The 23,275-nt window shown below is 35.6% G+C and overlaps 5 protein-coding genes across 5 annotated transcripts; 3 read left to right on the forward strand and 2 right to left on the reverse strand.

Annotated features, from left to right (window-relative positions):
* The first annotated feature begins 399 nt into the window (after positions 1 to 399).
* Positions 400 to 4,106, forward strand: LOC125811071 (protein NRT1/ PTR FAMILY 5.8). Its single transcript, XM_049490563.1, has 4 exons — positions 400 to 624; positions 769 to 986; positions 2,494 to 3,014; positions 3,201 to 4,106. Exons 1-4 carry the CDS (start codon positions 570 to 572, stop codon positions 4,009 to 4,011), a joined length of 1,605 nt encoding a protein of 534 aa, XP_049346520.1. The 5' UTR covers positions 400 to 569; the 3' UTR covers positions 4,012 to 4,106.
* A 902-nt stretch (positions 4,107 to 5,008) lies between these two features.
* LOC125810996 (F-box/kelch-repeat protein At3g23880-like) lies at positions 5,009 to 8,363 on the reverse strand. Its single transcript, XM_049490487.1, has 2 exons — positions 8,262 to 8,363; positions 5,009 to 6,132 (listed from the first exon to the last, which is right to left on the reverse strand). The coding sequence occupies exon 2, from the start codon at positions 6,128 to 6,130 to the stop codon at positions 5,009 to 5,011; it is 1,122 nt and encodes a 373-aa protein (XP_049346444.1). The 5' UTR covers positions 6,131 to 6,132; positions 8,262 to 8,363.
* A 198-nt stretch (positions 8,364 to 8,561) lies between these two features.
* LOC125811072 (uncharacterized) lies at positions 8,562 to 9,943 on the reverse strand. The gene has a single exon (XM_049490564.1). It carries the CDS (start codon positions 9,777 to 9,779, stop codon positions 8,769 to 8,771), a length of 1,011 nt encoding a protein of 336 aa, XP_049346521.1. The 5' UTR covers positions 9,780 to 9,943; the 3' UTR covers positions 8,562 to 8,768.
* A 1,323-nt stretch (positions 9,944 to 11,266) lies between these two features.
* LOC125811127 (uncharacterized) lies at positions 11,267 to 14,702 on the forward strand. Its single transcript, XM_049490621.1, has 6 exons — positions 11,267 to 11,599; positions 12,150 to 12,185; positions 12,791 to 12,992; positions 14,035 to 14,113; positions 14,195 to 14,312; positions 14,458 to 14,702. The coding sequence occupies exons 1-6, from the start codon at positions 11,424 to 11,426 to the stop codon at positions 14,480 to 14,482; spliced, it is 636 nt and encodes a 211-aa protein (XP_049346578.1). The 5' UTR covers positions 11,267 to 11,423; the 3' UTR covers positions 14,483 to 14,702.
* Positions 14,703 to 15,569: 867 nt separating this feature from the next.
* On the forward strand, positions 15,570 to 22,769 carry LOC125810750 (CRM-domain containing factor CFM2, chloroplastic). The gene is given in 13 exon segments (XM_049490232.1): positions 15,570 to 15,756; positions 15,759 to 16,321; positions 16,841 to 17,348; positions 17,423 to 17,553; positions 17,684 to 17,989; positions 18,069 to 18,225; positions 18,310 to 18,602; positions 19,837 to 19,896; positions 19,999 to 20,124; positions 20,860 to 21,129; positions 21,228 to 21,459; positions 21,861 to 21,991; positions 22,080 to 22,769. Coding segments are annotated over 13 exon segments (3,147 nt in total). The 5' UTR covers positions 15,570 to 15,611; the 3' UTR covers positions 22,305 to 22,769.
* Positions 22,770 to 23,275: the final 506 nt, after the last annotated feature.

Raw genomic sequence — 23,275 nt, forward strand, 5'->3', positions numbered from 1 at the left:
ACTGATATTTATTTCTAATATCTCAAATAATATAGGTACGGACTAATTTCTAGTTGATAAGACTTGAAGTAGGGATTATTATTCTTTTCCTCATGATAACATGATATCTGAGTTAGTTTGTACGTATCTCGAATATTATCGAGCTATTTATTAGCACCTGTTTATCAGCTGCGACAAAATTGTCTGCCAAGACTAAAGTAAGAAATAATTTAGAAACACTTGTTTCCTATGCTGGATCATTTGTCTCTTGATGAGTGCTTTTGGTGATTGTCTAGTGTTCCATTATACGTCTCAATATAAAAGTTATCTTACTTATTGAAATAGACTTGACTTCTTTTTTCTACTTTTAGTCACTATATATATGCATATTGTTAATAATTGCCTTGTTGGGATGGAGCAAGCTTAGCCAATAATATAAATATAAGATCTTCGAGTATGGCACTATATTAACACTGTTTAATTTGTTTGTGTAGTGACTGAAATAGTAAAAACCAGATGAAAGCAACAACATATAATTAATTAGCCTCGTTTATACCTTCTCCAATTTCTCCTTTTCAACTTAATTTCTCATGGCTGGAGGACAAAGTCCAAGAAATCTCAACAAACCATGTATTCTCCTCATAGGTAACTACCTCCCTTTCATTTCATGTCAATTTATTTAGAATTGAGGCGTGGGGTAATTAAGGTAAGGTCGTCTGGATTATACTGAATATGTTTGAAGATAATTTTTTTACATGGGAAGTGTGGATTTTGGTTTTAATTTGGCAGTTATAGCGGGAATGGAGAGGTTTTCATTCAAAGGGGTGGCATCAAATTTAGTGACATATCTAACAGATGTGGCCAAAATGAGCAATTCAGCTGCGGCAAAGATGGTTAACAATTGGTGTGGTATTACGTCTATGTTGCCATTGCTGGTTGCTCCACTAGCTGATTCTTATTTGGACCGCTACACCACTGTATTGGCTTCTTCTTCTCTATATTTTGCCGTAAGTTTCCTTTCAATTCGTCTCTCGCTATGCACGAAACCATAAGGTCTTATTGTACGCAATGTTACTCTGCATTTCTACAAAAGATACCTATGATTAAAGTAATTGAATCTCCTTTGTTAGAAAATTATCTAGTTTGAGTAGAGTTAAAAGGCAAAACTTTTTAATTCATGAATACAAATTGTTGAAACCTTCTGAGTTTAACATTAAAGAAGCTTCTAGTACAGCCTAGCTGCAAATGTAGTGCTTAGGTTACAAGTTTGAATGGTAAATGTGACACTCTTTACATTTTCTTCGAAATTTGGTTATTAGAATTTTTAGTTTTTTCGTCGTTGAAAAATATTCCAAACATCTCACAAATAGGAAAAGTTTTGAACACCGTACTAGGATTGTGTGCTTACAAGAATAAGAATAGTATTAGTTTCAATTGGTTAGCATTTATTTCGTGTTTGATTATGAGTATAATTAGTTAGTATCCGTATACATTTTGTATCATATTTTATCCCATAAAGGATTTGGATGATAATGCTGGTATTGCTATCCTGAATAACTTCGCACTACCACAAAAGAGACATTTTGTGACAATAAATTTCCTTTTTAGTATTGCCGCAAAAACATTTAATGGTAATTTAATTAATGTTATTGCCGCAAACTCCTTAGTGCTTTCACGAGTATGCCTTTATTTCATTTTATTATAGAACAAGTGCCTATTTCAATTTAAAAAACAAAGTAAATCTTAAAAAAAGACGACTTTTGCCACTATCGGGGAAGGGGAAAAATCTATGTTTATTGTTGCATATTTGGGTGTGAGTAGTGTTTGTAGATGGATTATCTACACGGAAATCATTAGTTAACAGCCACGGTGGACTGTAGACATGGAGCCTGAGTCATCACCCACCTCCTTTTTTTATTAAAAAAAAAAAAAAACATTGCATTATAACCTAAATCTTGCACGTAATTAATACATTTTTAACAAATTCTGTTTAAAGTATGTATAACAGTTTTGTTTCATTGTCAACTCATTTTACTTACGTTATTGCTGATTCAGGTGTCACTTCTTTTGTCGCCCATTTATTATTGTCTGCCTTAGTGCTTATAAAAGATTTGCCACTGTTATGTAAACTTATAAACAGTTGTTTGTCTTGGAAGAGGCTTTTAATTTGTCGAATTTTTAATACTCCCCGTTTTAAAAAAAATGATTTAGTTTGACTTGACACGAAGTTTAATAAAATAGAGAAGACTTTCAATCTTGTGGTTTTAAATTAGAGTTATGTTAAATGTACCAAAATGTCATTTAATCTTGTGAAGATACCACGTGGAAAATTGAATTTAAAATGTTGCCAAAAAAGGAAATGAGTCATCTTATTGAAACAGACTAAAATGGAAAGAAATCATTTTTTTTAAACGGATGGAGTATGATTTAAGAACTTAAGATTAATATTATTGTCTCGATGAAAAGGGAAATATACTAAATGACGATGACTCTTTTTGACAATCAAATAATCAGGGTCTTTTAGCTTTGACATCATTGGCATTACAATGGCCATGGACATCTGTGGACAAATCGGGCTTCTCTTCATCGTTATCATGGTCTCTGCATTTAATTTCACTAGGCCAAGCGGGTTACAACCCGTCCTTACAAGCTTTTGCAGCGGACCAATTGGATGACGAAGAAGAATTGCCCTGTACAAAGAATGACCAGAGCTCCAAGAAAAAGAGTACATTTTTCCACTGGTGGTATTTTGGCATATGTTGTGGCAGCCTACTTGGAGTGTCCATTATGTCGTACATACAGGACACGTTAGGATGGGGGTTAGGTTTCGCCATTCCCTCGATTGCCATGATAGTGTCAATTGTAGTCTTCAGATTTGGCAACAGGTTTTATAAACATAACACGGATGGTGAACTTATCCATATCAAGTCTTTGGGAGGTCATATAGTTAAAGCTATTAGAGCAGCTACCGCAAGATTGACCTGTGGTGAGATTGCTGTACCAGATACCAACAAGTCGAAAGTTGTTGAGATCGAGTAAGTTTTTCTTTAAAGCTTTTGTAAACGAGTTTAAATTCTATGTATTGACAATTTAAAATGTTTTCATACAATCAACTCAATTCTAACATATCGGTAACCTAGTTAAAAAACTAAAAATGATTTCTAACCTGCTACAACATATTGCCAACTAATGCTCATTGTGGCTTGCCTTTTTGTTCTTAGACTTGAAAATGCACCACTCTGCCAACAAGATTCAGGCAGCACGGATAAAAAGCCGGAGAATGGGATAGTAGAAATTCTAAAAGTAGTACTACCTCTACTGCCAGTATGGACTATGCTTCTGATGTTTGCAGTGATTTTTCAACAACCTGCAACATTTTTCACTAAACAAGGTATGACAATGACAAGAAACATTGGAAGCAACTTCCGAATTCCACCAGCTGCACTTCAGAGTTCAATCACAATATCTATAATCCTGCTCATGCCTCTTTACGACACATGCTTTATCCCCTTCATTCGTGTTTTGACACGTAATGAGAAAGGTATCACTGTGATGCAGAGAATGGGAATAGGGATGTTCCTTTCAGTGATAGCAATGATAATTGCAGCTGTTACCGAAAGAAAAAGACTGGATATTGCCAGAAATCTAGGTACTTTAACTTCAGAATTTGAAGCTTTGCCAATGAGCATATTTTGGTTGCTGCCTCAATACATATTATTGGGAATTTCAGATATATTCACAGTTGTCGGTATGCAAGAGTTCTTTTACTCTGAAGTTCCCATAAATATGAGAACTTTAGGCATAGCTCTTTATACTAGTGTATTTGGTTGTGGTAGTTTCTTCAGCTCATTCCTTATAACAGTGATTGAACATTTGACAAGTTCAATAGGAGAAAAGCAGAACTGGTTCGCCGATGACATGAGCAAAGCCCGTTTAGACAACTACTACTGGTTTCTGGCATTGTCAAGTGCAACCAGTTTTTTTATGTTTATGGTTTTCTGTCGATTTTATAGAAGCAGGACAGTTAATTAGAGTGTTTTTGTTATTGTGGAATGTTGTGTTTTGCACATTCATTTCTAAGTAGAAAGTGAAGGTTCTGCACAGCTTGTATATAAAGGAAGATATATTTTGACTTCCTATCTAGTGCATCACATCCTCTTTTAATGAGTAAATATTGAAAAAATATCTACTAAAGTCATTTAATTTTGATTTGTATCAATAAGGTTATTAAACTTAGTGTTTTTCTCTTTAAAATTACTCTTTAACAAAATTTGAAATTAAAAAAGCCCACTTAATGTTTTGAATGTGATAATACAGTACCCTTCACATTTTGGATGGGATAAATATTCCTTTGATTTTTAAATTAATGACTAGAAATAAGTTGAATTATAGCTTATATTTTTAAAATATAAAGACCCACCTCCAATCAATATGAATTGTAACTGTACTCTTTTAAATTAGAGATAAATTTAAGAAAACTCCTTTCAGGTTTGACTTCATAATACTGGTCTTTCTTTATAGTTTGACTTCATAATACTGGTCTTCCTTTATAGTTTGATTTCATAATACTACTGGCCTTTCCTTATAGTTTAAGATACTTACATTCACCTGCGTTATTTTGATATTTTTGTAACCAAGTTAATTTAAATAATAAATTGTCTAGAAAATTCAAAAATTACCCTTATCTACCACCTTATTAGTTTTAAATAAATATAAAGCAAGTTGTTGAACCTCTATCTTTTTGTGCATAATTTACAAAAAAAATAAAATCTTATGATTGCATAAACATGAAATTATTAATGGGCTATATTGGCACGGTCTCTAGTATCTAGTATTTATAGAAGATATCTAAACTCTCATGGAATATTCTAAGCAATATATATATATATTCAGAGAATTTTTGCGCAAAATATAATGCTCTATAAAATGAACTATTGAACAGAACAAGTCACAAACTGTATGGACAGATTTAAACATTTTTTGTTTCTAAATCATACCAATAATAAAAATTTAATGAATAATCTAAATACTAGTTCAAAGCAATAACACAATCTTTTGGAGAGATCAAAGTCTCTGTGTAAACAAATCCATCCCTGGTGGTATCTGTATCTTCATCCGTAGTTAGAGGCCCTACTAGATTGCTTCTTTTGTCTGATACTTTGAATGTTTTAAGCACAATTCTTCTATCAGAACAGAACAACAGTTCACCATCTGCAAATATATATTTTGGAACGACTGGTAACACCTCATAAGCATCCCTGCTATCTCTCATCGTAAATAATTTAGTCCAAGATTCTTCCATACCATACTCCTTCATTACCCACAAATCAAAAATAGTAGTATCCTCCTCCTCATAAAGAAAATTTACACTAAGCATTCCACCTAACACTGTCACACCTTGCTCAATCGTGTCACACAACAAGGGCATTTCCTTCGACAATGGTAATCCTCCAAACACCTCATTTGAAATATTAAATGAAATCAGAGAAAACATCGAATCTACGGAATAAGTAAACCAATGAAATGATCCTCGTAGTAATGTCAAACATTCCATATTACCGGATTGGAGAGAACAATCACCTCCATAAATTTTTCTCCAGGAACCAGTTTTTAGGGAGAGAATTTCAGTGGGTGCCTTTTCATCTTCTTCAGGAATGTGAACGACCTTATAGTCATCACTAGTTGGGTCATATCCCATTCCATGAATGTAACCATGAAAAAACTTATCCCAATGTGATGGTAGTAATATTGATTCTCTTGTAGAAGGATTACACAGAAAACGTTTCTGCTTAATCCCAATTAAAAACAAGCCATTGCAGCTACCATAGAGATGGTAATTATTGATATGGTAATACCCTGGCACACATTGCGGGACACACACCGATTCTTGTACATCCCTAACGATTTGATGTGGTGTTGTTGTCGTCAATAAAGATGAACAATAGAAGAAAACATTACTATCCTTAGCAATCCGTAGAACAAGCAATTTGTCATTTTTGGCATGATTGAGATGTTGTTTCTTAAAGCTAGGTTCACAGATTAAAGCCTTCCAAGAGTTTGAAACACACTTGAATCTAAAAAGAGACTTCACAGGCAGTCTACTTAACATATCCATAATTATTTCTTCTTGGATGTGCATGGGAGTTTCCATTCCTAGAAGAGATCAACAAAGTCAATATATGATTATGGAGAAAAATTCAAAGTAAAGTTATCGTATTTTACTGGTGTTATTAAACCTAAAGTAAGAAACACCCGTAATTATCAACAAGACAAATTTAAGTTGGTAATCAAATTCTAATAACAAACTAAGGATAGTCCAAATTTCCAAACTATGAGTGAAATATCTAAAATTAATTACCATACTAGTAAGTTATTATTATTTTTTAATTGAGGCACCTTACTTGTTATCGGAAATCATAGACAAGAATTATGGTTGGAAAAGACTAAATCTGACCAGAAATTTGGCCTGAAAAAGTTAGATAATACAAAGAATACAAGGCAAGAAAAAACCTGATCGCTGACAACAGTGGAGGGGTTTGAACTGAAACGGTCGCAGGAGAGAGGTATTGTAATTAAGGGTTCGGGAGTTGGGGACTACTTAGACTTCTCAAATATTAGATTATCCTAATTTGAGCATGTGCTTTTCCTTCTCTTAAATAAAATACGGAAAAATTGAATAATTTGATGTTAGAATTAGGTTTTCCATTTAAGGGTGTGCCCTATTTTATTGTTATAAATGGTAAACATTTTTTAATATAGTATATTTATGTAAGTTTTCCTTTTTATTATAAAGATTAACTTATATTTGGGCCCAAAACTTTTCATGACCCAAGCAGCAAGCCCATACCCCTAAGAATATGCACGTTGTTGAGTTACATAATTTCATTGATTTGTGGGGGGTTTTTTCCTTTATGTGTTTGTTCTTTAATTACTCAAGTATGAACTCCTGAGCTATTACTCTTTTCCTTTATGTTTGTTCTTTAATTACTCAACAAACAAATGCCTTTTCAAACAGAAAGTCATTCTTCGCAGAATTTAATTACTCAACAAACAACATGCCTACAAAGGCACTTAATGCAACCGACATGTGTAGGGGTGGCAAAATCAAGCCCAACCCGACCCAACCCATTTAGGTTTGGGTTGGTTATTGACCTGCCCATTTGTTAGCTAAATCCATCTCAACCCAATCCATTTCAACTCATTAAAAATTGGGTTGACATGTAACCCAAATTGATTTTTGAGAAATTTTGTCAAAATATTATTTAAAAACTTTTTTTTGATTTTATATGTTATAATAAAGAAAAAAATAATTTTATTAGGTACTGAAAGCTTATAAAATAACAAATAAAGCTATTCAAACTTAGTAAAATTGGGCAGATTGGGTTATGACCAGTAACCAGTTACCTAACCCGTTTTGACCAAATCCATTTTGGCCCGAACAAATTTGGGTTGGGTCGGGTCTTAACCCATTTTGACCCGCCCAAATTTACCCCACCCGCTCAATTGTCACCCCTAAACATGTGTAACTAAGTTTCCTCACAGTACTTACCTCTCATTTTATCAGCAAGTATACTCTCTTCCTTTGTCCTCTGGTTCCTCATGCAAGCGTTAAAAAGCAGTCGGTTTTGCTGCCGTAACAGCCAACTTTGGCCCATTCCTCGTTGCTTTATAAGCATCTCTGTAGTCCCCTCCTCGTCCTTGCTCTCCACCATCTTCACATAAGCCAACTTTTTTGCCTCTACCTTTCATTCCTACCCCCTACCCACTTGATTTCCTGGACACAAGCTATACTAATCTTCCTCTTCCTAAGGATCTTTACTAACTCTATGGATTTCCCCATCAGCGACCCAATGTACCACAACCCTAATCCCAGCATAGATGCACTCTGAACCCAATTGCCGCCCCTTACCCGCGCCCCCTCCCCGAGAACATGACCCTAGTCTATCATCACAAACCAAAGCACTAAAGCAGAAGAAACAAATCAAGGAAGTAATATACACAACGAGGAACTACCGGCACAAATCAACAAGACAATACAAGTAGGTAGGCAAGCAACAAATTAGACAGTGACGCAGCCCAAGAACTAATACAATCCAGCAATTAATAAACAATAACATAACTCAGCAATCCAGAAAGCAATTAGCAAGAATGAAATATGATAAGCTATACTACAAACTAGCAAGACATTATAGCAAAATAAATACGATAAAGTATAGAAAACCCGCACACAAATATCAACACCAAAACCACAACGACAGATGACAGAGATGGAGAGATAGAACCTGGCGGGTCACGTTGTTGGGGTCAGGTCGATCTGGAAATCGACGGGAAAGAGCAAACTACTAATCTTGTAGGCAGATTTGTGGAATCTGGTGAGTTCCTTCGTTTGCCGGTCGTAGAGTGCAATATAGTTGATATTCACCAACCTGAATTCTAAAATCCTAAAAGAAAGTTCATTTACAATGTAAAATTCCAAATATTGAGAATGAGCTGTGAAATGGAAATATAGTAAAGCTCCTTTTGATAAGAAAAGTTAGTTCATCATTAGTATCAAAGAGCAAGTCTTCCATAGACACACAACAAAGGAAAATATACTTAAATCACTTCAAAGAAAATTTCTAACACAACATTGCAATTTGAACTAGAATCATCAAATACAAAAAGACTGAAACTTTCTTTTTTCTATCTGAAATCCTTTATACAAAGGGAACCCCAACCTCTAAACCATAACCCCTCTGCAAAGAATATATCTTTATACCTAGTAACAAAAAAATGAACCATGGATTTCCTCAAGGATGGGTATGATAGCCATTAGTTTCTGATTCAGGAACAGGTACGATAGCCTTTTGCATTTCAACATTCATCTCTTCTTTTATCCCATTCTCATTGTCATCCTCTTCATCAGACTCCAACGTAAAATGAGCTTGACTATCTATTTCCAAGTGTTGCATCTCAGCTCCAATAGGTCTATACCGCATATGTTCACGGCCAATGCCGTGTTTTTTACACACAATTGAGTATACAAAAGTAGCCACAGCTACAAGAAGAGCAAGGTGGCAATTGAACTGAAGGGTAGCAATCGCTCCACCTCGATGGTACTGAGGATGACCTTTACACTTAACCGTGTAGTTACCTCTACTCCTTTCATGCAAATAGCATCCCTGTGCAATCAAATCGGAGAAAAAAGCAAACCCCATTTGAAGAGTCCACATCCCTTGCAAGATTAACCCAATCCCACGTCCTAATCTAGTGTAATTCGATTTGGGATTTTTCAATTCTAGAAATGAACAAAATGCACAAATAGCAATAGGCACAAGCAAGAGATCATAGTAACGATTCTCAACTCCACTTGGGTCTTTCCTTTGAAGATAAAACAACACAAATTCCTCAGCAAAAGCGAAGAGACAAAGCAAATTGAGGATCGGTGAAGGTAAATCAAATGATTTTTTCAAGCGGGTCATGAGACCTAATACCGAATAGAGAAAGAAAAGAAGAGAAATGGCGATAACCTGCAATTGAAGGACGGAACCAATGTTGTCTTTTGAGTTGAGTGCGTCGAAAAAGGATAACAAGGAGTCGAGAACGAAAAGGAATGAAAGGATTAAGATTAACACAAAGGTGATAGATGAAGAAAAAACAGAATCTTGCTCAATCTTATCTGTAGATGGGTTTTGTGGCGGCGATTGGGTAGTGGACGACGGTGATGAAGTTTTCAGGGCACCGGAGGAAGAGACAAGAGATTCCCAAGCGCCGATTAGTATGAATCCGCCGCCGGCGACAGTATAGCCGAATAGCCCCATTGTTGACTTTGATTATCGTTAGATCTCAAGAAATTCTATGTTGAAGAGAAGCTTCGTTGATCTGGCCAGGCTGTGCCTGCCTATTTAGTCTGCGTCCCTCAAGTTAGACTTGTCTGAATTTGCTTTTCACCTGACTTTCCAAGACTCATATACTCCCTTCTTTTCTTTCTAAAAAATAAGTGAAGTTGTGCAAAATTTAGATGGGTTAAAAATTAAAATAAAGCAAGTAAATGAATAAGTAGGTCATTGGTCTGTCCGTGCCTATGTTCATTTTTTTTTTACTTGTTCTTTTTTATTGGTTCATTTCGACAAATAAAAAAAATAATTTTTTAAACTATTATATTATCAATTAATTACTTTGAGAAAAAGGTAGAACTTCTTGAAAATTTTAAAATTTTAATTAATCTACTTTATAATTAATAGAGATAAAATGATGCACTCATTATGTCAATCATTACTTTCTTAACATGTGTGCCAATTCATATATGATACAATTTAGGATAGTCATATTCAAAAGCTAGTTATTAAGATTAGAGAGATCAAGGTCATATGAGTTTTAAGTTACTCCATTAAATCGATGTGAGACTTAAATGACAAGTTTCATCCCTTATAATAAAATTATAAAAAATCATCACGATCTACATTACATATCAATATTATATTATTGCATTAAAAATAAATCAATTCAACCAAGTTCATAATAACGAATTGTAGGCCGGTCCATGTCCAAACCCCTAGAAGCATGCTCCTTTACACGCCCATAGACGAACCCCTAGGCTCCTACCGACCCCTTGACACATTTATAACTTGTTTGATTAAGTTTATAATATCAACTTATTTTAAAGTGTATAAATTTTTTTCAAAATATTTTTTTGAAAAAAATGCTTTTGGTGAGAATTGAGAAATAATTTGTACTTAGCTAATCTAATTAAAAGAATTTATTAGCAACTATTAGTATTGGACTAAACTTTTAAAAAGTGCCTCTAACTATATTTTCATAAAATGTTTTTGGGAAAAAAATATTTTTTAGTGTTTAAAAATTAATTCCCGCTACTCCCTCAAAGCACTTATTTTTTCCTAAAAGATAAGTATTTTTTTTAAAAAAAGGAATAAATGCTTGATATTTGTTGCAATTTTACGTAGATTTTATCATGTGTATCTAAATTAATGGAGCCAAGAGGGGGATTTGATTTCATTACCCTTTATAAGAAAAAAATCATATTTTTTCTAAGATTTTTATTTTTAAACATAAGAAATCCGAAAATATCTTTTTCTTCCTTATGTGTACGCATATGAAATATGGAAGCAAACAAAATACTTAACAGATGACACAACTAAAATACCAGAATAGGCACTTTCTATAAAACCCCACGTTATTTATCACATTTTGGTGCCGGAATCCTCTATTAATATTGCACTTCTTTTCGTGTGCACGCATCCTTTTTCCTGTTCCTCTCCAAAACTTCTTGCTCTGTTTGAGTAAAAAAATTGCACTTTCTGTTTGGCTTTACTCATGATGCAAGTCATAATTTCAAAATCCTAGTAATCCTTATCTTGTACTAGACATATAACAAGTATATAAATACCAGACAGTACGCTCTCATCAATAAACTGCAAATACTCCTATATTTTACAATAAACATCATGAATATCATCAACAGAGCAGCTTCGATTTTACTTCTTTTGGTGTTCTTCTTGGCTTTTTTCCAAGATTCTGTTCATGGGCGCCCTCTTTTACTGTCAATGTCCAGACCCAAGCCGGATGCTGCTGCTTTATTTGCTCGATGGCTCGTTTCTCAGAGTTCTTGGGGTGTTCTCAAGTATGTACTATTTTCCCTTCTTTTCTGTCTGAAAGATCGAATCTTTTACTATGGTTTGTTATTTTTAGTTTGGGATCGAGGGTTGTTGATTGATTGTTCTTGATTTTGCTTCATAGTTCATAACCTAGATAGATCGAGGGTTCTTGATTGATTGCTTTAAGTGTAAAAACATATTTTTTCTTGTTTCTTGTGTGGTAGAACTTTTCAATTACTCTCTTTGTTTCAGTTTATTTGTCAGATTTTGACTTGATATGGAGTTTTAAAAAGTAAAGAAACATTTGAATCTTGTGGGGTTAAACTAAAGATATGAGTAATGTTTAGTCTTAAAACTTGCTATGTGGAAAGTTGGATTAAAGAGTCCCAAAAAAGGAAGGGACCTTCTTCTGAAACAACAAACAAATTAAAATGGAGGGTTAAATCTGCATTACAGATGTTTTCATTTGTGGCAGCTAAAGTCAACTTATTGCCTATAACAGATAACTGTACTGACTAAATAAATTATAACAGATAATTTTAACTGAAAGCTGATTCAGTGACCTTTCTTTTGCAGTACTATAGCAAGTGATATGGGAGGAGCACCGTTCGGGTATGTATGCTAGACTATATCTCTGTAAATTGTTTGGGGAGCTATTTTGTTTGTTAAGTTTTGCTTATGGATGGATCAAGATTATCTGATAGTCCTAAAAGTGGACTCTTTTGGAAAGCTTTTCTGCAGTCATGTATTTCCTGATGCTCAGAATTCTCATTTTACTACCAAAAAGGAAAGAAGAAGGTTTCGAGATGTCTTTTATTTTATGTTACTTCATAGGGGAGGGGTCAACCGGATTGTCATCATGTTATTTGGTATTAGAAATGTATTTGTTTTTACCATGACTTTTAGCATACAATTTACAGTATTTCTTTTATTGCATTCTAAAGCTGCATGATCGTAAGTCAAGTATCACTTTAGGAAAAGGAAATGTCTACATAAGAAGGTGGAATGGTGATAATTTTAATTCAGGAGATGGTTCTTTGTTCGATTTTGAAGGGGTTTGGGCTTTGAATTCTATCAACATAGAACTTAATGTTTCTTGAACCCCGAGAAACTTTAGGACAAGAGATGGAGGATTTGTGGAATGAGATGTTTTATGGATTTGATGCTGTTCAAGCTTGTTTTAGTAGTCTTATCTTGAAGTACTTTCTGTTGTGCAGGAATGTTGTCTCATTTAGTGATGGGTTACCGGATAAAGGCCGTGGTATACCATACTTCTACTTAACAACGCTTGATCCCACTGCTAGAAATGCATTGAAAGACCAGAGATCATCATTTACAATCAGTGAGTACGCCATTGGAACTTGTGGCAAGAAAGATCCTGAGAACCCATCTTGTGCCAAAATTACCCTCGTAGGAATGGTGGTTGCACTAACAACTCTTCTCCTTTATACAAGAGATTTTGTTTATTTTGATGCAGGTGTCTTTTAAACAAGAGTTTTTTGTAGCATGCCGAATATTCTGTATCCCACTCTTTCAGGGCATTTTTTTCACTCCAAAATTCAGTGCATCCCCTTAGTGTCCCTTAGTTCTACATTTAGAAATGAACAGTAAAAAGGAAATACTTACAAAGGAGGATAAAAGACCTTAGGGAAAATGGAGCCCCACTTTGTGTTGTGGGTTCTATACAAGGATAATGAGGAAGGGGCCCTCTTGCCAAACCTTATAAAAGAAAATTAGAGAGACTCATCTACGACTGAGAATCTCCAAGAAAAAATTGAGCTCTGAGATCTTGACACGTAACTGGACCTACTAAATGCAAGGTTAGCTAGTAGTTAGCTTGATGTTTTATTGGCAAAAAACTTAATTGGATTTTGATCCAAATATTGATATATTCGAGGTTAGTTTCTCAGATGATCACGCAATACATGCGGATATATTATTAAAAAAAATAAAAATTCACGCAATACATGAGGATATAAAAGACATTTCAAGGCATTTTTTTCACTCCAAATTAATTTGTGCATTTTGTGGATGATAGAACATGATAATGCTCTTCTATGAACCTTATTATGGTAATTTGAGTCATCCTGAAAACTCAATATTATGCTTGTTCGCGGAATTTTGAAAGTATACTTGCACATTGCTGCACACATTTAATATTGAAACAGACTGGTAGTCTGAACTTTCCACTAACTGGTTCCTTGGTAATCATTTGCCCTCAATTTTTCACTATAGCACTGTAGTTGGTCTGCATCAATGTTGTGCTAATTGAAGCAATTACGACGTTGATGGGTTCACTTGTTAAGCATATGAAGTATGTGCTGATATGCAAACTTATGGCTTGGATGTCCAGAAAACTAAAAGTTGCTTGTTTCTTTTTGTAGTTCCTTTGTCCTAAAGTGTAAAAATATCGTCCACATTGTTGCTAACATTATCATACTTTGTCTCTGTGCTGTTTTAGTTGAAAGTGGTTACTGGAGATCCAAAGGAAACTAGCTTTGCTCAAACTGCTTTATTCACAAAACACCCTGAGATGGAAGGTAAATGTCTTGATCTGCCATTCTAAAGTACTACCGTCGTCCTATGTTTACTCACATGTAACTATTTTGAACCAATGGCAGGTTGGCCCAAGAGTCATGATTTCCAGATATACAAATTAGAGATCGAAGAGATATTTATGATCAATTGGTTTGGTGGTCCCAAACCTCTCACCGTGGATCAGTATTTGCAGGCTAAAATGTGAGTTTAAGACTTTAGAGCAGTAAGAAAGTTGCTAAAGAAAATGTCAGATGTTGTAGATTCTCAATAATAAATAAATAAATAAAAAGATTACTGTTTGTCTCGCGGTTGATGTCATTCCTTATTTTACATGATCCATACGCAGGGATAGTCACACGGTCATTGCATGAACGCCTTTACGTATACAATCTGCTGACAAGTCCTTTCCAATTGAAGGCTGAAACTGGTTAAGGAATGTGAAAAAAGGTTTTATGGTATCAATACAGTGATCAATGAAATTCAACTGTAAATAGGAGATACTTGTGAAGCTCATTATCATTCATTCACTTATGCATTGGACATATTGTATGATTTCTGTTTTGTAAAATAATTAAAGTTGTATGCAAATAATGGGATGCAACATCCCTTTAACTATTCCACAAGTCTCCAGATATTGGGGCCAGAGGAAGAGAACTTCTAAAAATGTAATAAGAAGGATGTACGTTAAATTTGCGCAATTTATCACAATCTTGTTTTATAACTTCTAATACTTCCTTCTTGTTTTGGAGACGAGCGTTGCAGTACAACAACATATTAATGTAATCTCATAAGTCCCCGAGGAGGGTGATATGTATGCAGCCTTTTCCGCTACCTTCAAAGTGCTAGGAAGAAATATGTTTAGTTTGTTGAAGTATAAAAAAACATTTACATGCTTTGTTCTGTTGAACTTGATGTGCGTTTGTAACTAAATTTTATTTTCTGTATCCCAAAAGGACAAAAGATTCATACTAGAGTCAATCCTTTATATGAATTTTAAAAAAAAACAATGGTGGTATTGAGGTTTTTTTTTGTTTTGTTTAAGGTATCTAAGTTGCTAACATCCACTAAATATCGAGTAAGAAATTATCTAGTAATTTTTCTTTGTTGAAATTATTTAACCACTTGATTAGACCACAATTTAAAATATCCATTTTATATTATCAAGAGAGTCACATATCAGGAGTTGAAGCTATGAAACAAAGTAACCTTTTATATGAATTTGATTTAGTAGTCTTTAAATGTCAGAAACTTAACAATTGATTAAATAATTATTTAAAATTAACAAATTAAAATAAAATAAAATTGCATATCGTATAATTATGATTAATAAGTTTTAAAAGTTATTTATATAAATCATATATTTGAAATTCATTAATTAACTTAATATAAATAGGTATCCAGTGGCCAGTTCCTAGGGGCTAAAATATAGCGGAGGCAAAATCTTTTGAGGCATTTAGATCATCTGTCAATGTAAGGATAGCATCATCTTCCCCAACACCAATGTTGCTTCCTTTCTGCAACTTCCATCCCATAAACCCTTCTAAAACCCTCTTAAACCCCTCACCATCACATTCCCTCTTCTCTACTACACCCTCTTTTCCCCTAAAACCCTTCTTTCCTCGTAATACCCTTCCTGTTTTCGCCACATCCCTGATACTGAAGCTTTACCGGAATCCGCCATCCGAAGAATCGCCGACAAGCTACGCAGTCTTGGATTTGTTGAAGAACCCAAGAATCAAGAAACCCAAGAAAATGCTTTGAGTTCTAATCCCACTGCTAACTCACCCGGTCAAATTTTTGTTCCTTTGCCTACGCAACTACCCAAGTACCGTGTGGGTCACACACTTGACACTAGTTGGAGTACGCCTGAAAACCCAGTACCGCAGCCTGGTTTAGGGAACTCTATACAGAAGTTTCATGAATTGAGGGATGAGTTCTTGAAAGAGAAGGAGAAAGAGAGGTTAAAGAATAAGGAGTATAAGAAAGAGAGAGCACCAAGTTTGGCGGAGCTTACTTTACCAGCTGAGGAATTGAGGAGGCTGAGGACAGTTGGGATTGCGCTCAGGAAAAAGTTGAAGATTGGAAAAGCTGGGATTACCGAGGGGATTGTGAATGGTATTCATGAAAGATGGAGACGTATGGAGCTCGTTAAAATTACGTGTGAGGACATATGTAGGTTGAATATGAAGAGGACTCATGAGTTGTTAGAGGTTAATACTTACACCCCAATACTCAATTGTCATAGTTTTAAGAAATTGAAACTGCATTCTTGGGTTTGTTTTTATTGGATGAACTCATTTGAGACTTTTCCAAGATTTTCATGTGTAGGTTAATGTAAAGAAAATAATTTTAACAGCTTCACTTTGGCAATTTCTTAGCCCTCTGTGTTGCATACGTAATTAAAGGAAGTGTGTTAATTTGCATAAGAGGACATGGATACCAGAAGAATGTATGCAGGTGGTTTACTGATCCTTGTATACCTATGGTTGTTTGCCTTGCACTTTTCTATATCACTAATTCTGAGTATATGAATTTAAGTTTCCTTTGGATGTCTCAGATATGTTATGCTCCATATGACATGAGTTTACTTATCAAGAATTATAATGGTTTGGTTTTTAACCGTATTACTTTTTCATAGGTAGAATTCATACCTCGTAAGTTAGTTTTAATGTGCAGTACACCTCTGCCATAATTCTTATCATTACTTTGGCTTATTTAAATATTCACAGAAGAAAACTGGAGGTCTTGTTATCTGGAGATCTGGAAGTAATATAATTTTGTATCGAGGAGCTGATTACAAATATCCTTATTTCTCTGAAAATAGCTTTGAGAATAACAGTGCACAAGATGCTACCCCGGACTTGTTCATGGGTACGGAAGAGCATATGACTAACTCATCTGGCACAGATGCGGTAAAATCTGATGCATCGGACAGAAAATCTCCTCCACGTGTAATCCAGGGTGTAGGTTCTCCAGACAGAGTCCGATTTGAATTGCCTGGAGAGGCAGAACATACTGAAGAAGCAGACAAGTTGCTGGAAGGACTTGGTCCTCGCTTTACCGATTGGTGGGGTTGTGAGCCACTGCCTATCGATGCAGATCTTTTGCCAGCTATAGTCCCTGGGTACAAGAGACCTTTCCGTCTACTTCCTTATGGAGTAAAACCTAAATTGACAAATGATGAAATGACAACACTGAGGAGACTTGGTCGACCTTTGCCTTGCCATTTTGTATTAGGTAAGTTTAATCTGATTTCAGACTGTTATTTAACTAGAAAACACTTGTTATACTTGCTCGTGTATTTTTGTCAGGGAGAAACAGAAAACTCCAAGGATTGGCTGCTGCAATTGTGAAGCTTTGGGAGAAATGTGAAATTGCAAAAGTTGCCGTCAAAAGAGGAGTTCAGAACACTAACAGTGAACTGATGGCGGAAGAGCTTAAAGTTTGTGAAATTAGTTTAGTCCTTTGATGAAATAATTTTGTTTTTATGCAACACTTTGGTCTTTTCTAGAAACTGATTATACATTGTAAAACTTATCCTATTGTGTTTCACATGAAAGTAAACTTTGCAGTGGCTGACTGGAGGAACCTTGCTCTCGAGGGATAGGGAATTTATTGTCTTCTACCGAGGGAAGGACTTCTTGCCCTCTGCAGTCTCTTCAGCAATAGAAGAACGGAGAAAGCAAGTTTTTGAAGAGGAAAAACGGAATGGTTTTAATTCATCAGTAGCAAATGCTAAGGAAAGGAAACAATCCACTACGGGAAGTGTTTCTGATGATGGACATGCACGCAGAAATAACCAGAAAGGTGTCCAAGAAAAAAAGAAACTTACTTCCATGGAAGCTGCTATCAAGAGAACTGCAGATAAATTAACCACTGTATGTGTTCATAATGGTTGCGTCTGTCCACTTGCAGATTCTAATATTTATTTTTGAATGTTTTATGTTTTCATGCCAGGCATTGGAAAAGAAAGCCGAGGCAGAGAACCTCCTTCTGGAGCTTGAGGAGAATGAGGTGCCACAACAATCTGATATGGATAAAGAGGGAATAACTGAAGAAGAAAGATTCATGTTGAGGAAGATTGGCTTGAGAATGAAGCCTTTCTTACTTCTTGGTGAGTGCCTCTGTACTGCAAGCCTATTTCTTTTGCCAACAAATTTATGGAAGTTGACTCATGTATTTCTCTGCTCATGCTCAGGTAGGCGGGGAGTCTTTGATGGAACAGTCGAGAACATGCACCTTCATTGGAAGTATAGGGAATTGGTAAAGGTAATAACCGGGAGGAAAACCATTGAAGAGGTCCACCAAATAGCTAGGTTGTTAGAGGCAGAGAGTGGGGGAATACTAGTTGCTGTTGAGCTAGTTAATAAGGGTCATGCGATCATTGTGTACCGAGGAAAGAACTATGAAAGGCCTGCTTCGTTGAGGCCTCAGACTCTTCTAAGTAAAAGAGAAGCAATGAAGCGTTCTATAGAGGCTCAGCGACGTCAGGTAATGTTCTAGTAGTTAAGGTGCCAGTAAATGCTTCTAGAAGTTTCCAGATATAATACCTCTTTATTTTAGTAATGGACTTTGGCATGGTTTTAAAATTTGAAGTAGATTTGATCCCTTTATCAACTATACTTTTCTCTCCTTCCATTCAAAATCTAACATTCTGATTCTTTTGTTAATCTCAAAAAAAATAATCAAACGGTCTGATTTACCTGCTTAAATATCATTGCAGCTATACATCTCACTTTCTACTAAAAGACTATAAGAAGAGTTGCAGAATTGAAATGTAACTTATCCCAGCCAATTTCAGAGTTAGAATGCATAGAAAGAAACCAACTTTACTCGAAAAAAGGAAAATCTCCAAAAAAAACTTTCCTCATGTGGTCTGAAGAATAACCAACTTTGTCACTCAGTATCAAAATCGTATTATTTTATGTGATCCACTTTTGTTCGTGGAAGTACGTCGAGTCATTTAAACGTCTAGGCATAAACATGGGGGTTTTGGTTAAAAAGGAATCATGGTAAGTTTAGCTGTGAAAGAATCCAACATCTAGCCCATCTTTTTATGGACTCCATTGGAAATTCTTGCACAGCCCAAGTGCGACAACCATATAACTCAACACCGTCTTGCATGTGTAACCTGATTCGGGTGCAATGATAGACTTACAAAGGTTATCTCTAGTACCATGTGAAAGAATTTGAGCTTTCAGCCCCAAATCGTATGGTCATGCTTAGACTTTGGAGTAATCCAAGACCTCGATAAACCACTTTGGAAGCCTTTAACCAATCTAGTTAACTAGTAATCCAAGAACTCGATAAACCACTTTGGAAGCCTTTAACCAATCTAGACAATTAACTACGTAACTCAACATAAGGAATAGCTTGTGTTGGTACTTTGATGTTTTTTTATTAATGAAGGCAACTTCCATTTGTTATGTATCTGTTTCTAATTCTTGTTCTCACAACTAGTTAAATTTGCTGGCACTTGTTTCTAGAGATGTTTTTCCTTCTATTATTATCACTGTACCTTTACCATCGAAAAAAATAGAAAGGAAAATAACGAAAAAGTATCAATGTATTTCTGCAACACATTTGAGTTGAGGTGCAGGTGAACCATTTTGTATGACAGTCTGTAAGCTTCTCTACCCTTGTGAGGTTTCTTGTCTTTCTTTCTGATGCTTCTGCCAAAACTCTCCCACTGCTCATCTTTCTTTTACTTTGTTTTCTGATGCAGTCGTTGAAATTACATGTCTTAAAGCTTACACAAAATATAGAGGCTTTGCAGTCACGGTTGGTGTGTTATCTTACCTTATTGGAGTTGCTTTGATTTTTGTGCTCCAGTTACTAGCTCATTTCTGAATTATATTGAAATGTTGCACGATTTGCTTTGATTCAGGCCAAAAATGAGGAGATGGTTCATATTCAGTCCCCGGATATAGTTGATAGGCAGGTACCAGTGACGGGAATATCTGATGCTGCAGGCGGAACTAATTGCCAGTCTAGTTTAGCAAGTCCTACTGAGGTGAAAATTAATCCATTTATCGTACACTATATTCTGTTACTGTTGAAGGAACAATTTATGTTTCCCGTTGCTTCTCATATCTTTGATGCTTGTTGGATTCGAGATCCTTTATCAGCTATATATAAGGTACAAGCTAGAGTGTCACCTTCAGAAGTCTTTCAGATACCCCAATAGGCACAAACAACTTGCCTTCAAGTCGTAGGCATTTCTTTATGCTTTCATTAAGTTTATTAGGACAACATGTGTAGTTAATACCTATGTTTAAGAGATGAATGGATCTGGAGTTAAGACGGATTGTGGACATATAACCACCCGCATTCTTATTTTCACGTATGAAAACTTTGTTGTAGAATCCTGTGTCATTGTCTTCTTTAGTCATCATAATTAATGATAAGTCAACATAGCTGCCCACATGACCCAAATTTGTAGTTTAAGGAATTTGCTGTTCGTAACCTTTTCTATCTGTCATAGGTGTTCCTACTACCTAGCCACATGCTGAATATCATTGTAAAAACAATCCTTCTAGAATCAAACATTTTTAGATGAGTACTGAGCAATATGGAAAAAAAGCGCTATGCCTATTATGAAATAAGTTCAAAATGCTTGATATCAATCAATGGTTAAATGTTTCATCTGTATGTGGTCCTCACATTCTCCGTAGTATCATTTCTTGCATCTTTTTCACTTTTGCAGTGTGTATTGATAGAGAGAAGCTTATTTAGCTTTTATATTCAGGATTCTGGGGATGCTGCCGAAGACACTGACCCCAGTTCTCAGAAAGAATTATCAAGTGATTCCTCAGACACCGACCACAATTCTCAGCAAGAATTTCCAATTGATCCTTTTTTCCAATATGAGGGCAAGGTTGAGGCTGTGGGTGATACAATTCAACCTCAGCATCAATCTATTTCATCAATCAAAGAGTCGAAAAGTATGTTCAATGTGAATGTGGATCAAAAAACATTTGGCAGTGCAGTGAGTGAATCTGTTTCTAAGTCTTCCAGGGTAAACTTCGTTTTCTCTTCACAATTATTACACTCTATTTCTTTTCCATCACAAGGTTAATGGTAAACAAAATTGGATGCTTTTCTCATTGATTCTAGGGAGAAGTTAAGATCCACTTTTCTGAGACCAGAAGTTTCAACAAACCTCGGGAAGTTAACAATAAAAAGGAGGTGTCTCAACTTCCTTCTGTAAAACCTCAACAAGCACTTAGATCCACCCGGAGTAGGTCCGAAGGGATGCCTACCAGAAAAGTACAGCTTTCCAACAGGGAGAGGTTGCTTCTCAGAAAACAAGCCCTCAAGATGAAGAAGCAACCAGTGCTTGCTGTTGGTAATGAGAACCTCTTTTATTTTCTCTGTATTCCTCCTACCGTGGTGTAGTCTGTTGTATAGAGTTGCAAAGCATTAACCTTTTGCCAACCGTGGGGAGTTTCCATCTTAAGCGAGATGACACTGCAAGCTTTAGCTTTCACTGAGTTGGACATTCACTCAAATCCTCATTGCTATGAGATTTGGTGTTGGGATATTAGAATATTTCACTTGTGGTGGACCTGATGGTAAACTGGGACGCATTTAGTTTTAGTTTTCACCTTGAAAGAGCAGGAGAAATTTATTTGATGTGATTGGGAATTCCGCATTTTCTGCGTTTCATGCTGCTGATCTTTCTTTCCCGTAAGCAGTCTTGGCGACTCCTGACCTTAAACTTTGTCTTCCTCTGCACCTTTATATCAGGGAGGAGCAATATTGTTACTGGAGTTGCAAAAAATATCAAAGAACACTTCAAGAAGTATCCTCTTGCGATTGTGAATGTCAAAGGAAGGGCAAAAGGGACTTCAGTTAGGGAGGTGGTTTTTAAGCTGGAGGTTTGTTTATTGGCTATTTTAGTTGCTCGTTTAATTTGGCACTACCCCCATATTTACTGAAAGCCTATCTTTTGACACCTATCTGCAGCAAGCTACAGGTGCTGTTCTTGTTTCTCAAGAGCCAAGCAAAGTCATATTGTATAGAGGTTGGGGACCAGGTGGAGAGCGTGCTTCTTCTAATGGAAGTGACACCAGAAATTCGAGAAACAGCAGAGAGCACAAGGAACTGATGTCAATATCTCCTGAGCTTATATCAGCAATCAGACTTGAATGTGGCTTGCAGTCCAACCATGATATGGAGGTTGCTTCATAGGCAACAAGAAGTTGCCAACTGGTTTTGTCAGGGTCAAAGCCTTGAGCTCTCGTCTAACAACCCTTTCGTGCCCCCGATGATGGTCTCTGAATTGTCTTTGCATGCATCTGACAATTGCTTTTCTGGTGTGGAGTTGGAATCTAAATTGTGCATCACCTCTCCAATACAAATGAAAGGGAATCGGCTCCCACCGAGCCTCTCTCCTTGCAGAATTTCAGTAACTGGAATAAGTTCCACATGATAATTCCTGTCTCATGGTCATTGTGCATCAACTGGAGAGATTCTGGGATGAAACCTATAACTGTATGTCAGTTAAGTGGCGCTGCTAATTTAATTGTTTTCGAACAAGCTCCATCTTTTTTTTTTTATTTCAGATAGGCGCTATCAGTTCTCAATTATCCCTAGTTGCTGACCTACATTTTATGTAAATAGAAGTTTCAATAGAACGCATCTGTTACCATGTCATCTATTTAATTTTTTCTAGTAATATAAAGACATAAATGTCACACATTGCACATGTTCCTTTAGATTACATACTGGTTTTAGATTAGTCATGTTCATGACAAAACAAGTATGTAAACAACTAAATTCACCAAAAACTTAATATATGACATTGTCTTTAGCAAATTCTTTCTAATAAACATTAGATATTCAAATATTATTTAATAGAACGTAATTATTTTTCATATCAAATTTTTAAAATAATACATTTAAAATGTTGGTCAATTTATTTTTTAGTTGAATCTCACCCGCAAAATGAGAGAAGATAAGAGTTGTCAGCTTCATATACAACGAAGCAACCGATCTAATACCTCGGTGGAGTAATTCACAGCATTCCCTGCAGTATTTGATCATTTCTCAAAGATGTGACATCTAAGTGGGAGTAAGAGCGTAAGACTATGAGCAGATAAGGAATTTCGAGGCCAAAAGTACAAAAGCTGTTAATGGGGAAGATTGGAATTGCCAAAGTG

Source organism: Solanum verrucosum, unplaced genomic scaffold, assembly GCF_900185275.1.
Source record: "Solanum verrucosum unplaced genomic scaffold, falcon-dt-bn FXZP01000032.1, whole genome shotgun sequence".
Classification (NCBI taxonomy): domain Eukaryota; kingdom Viridiplantae; phylum Streptophyta; class Magnoliopsida; order Solanales; family Solanaceae; genus Solanum; species Solanum verrucosum.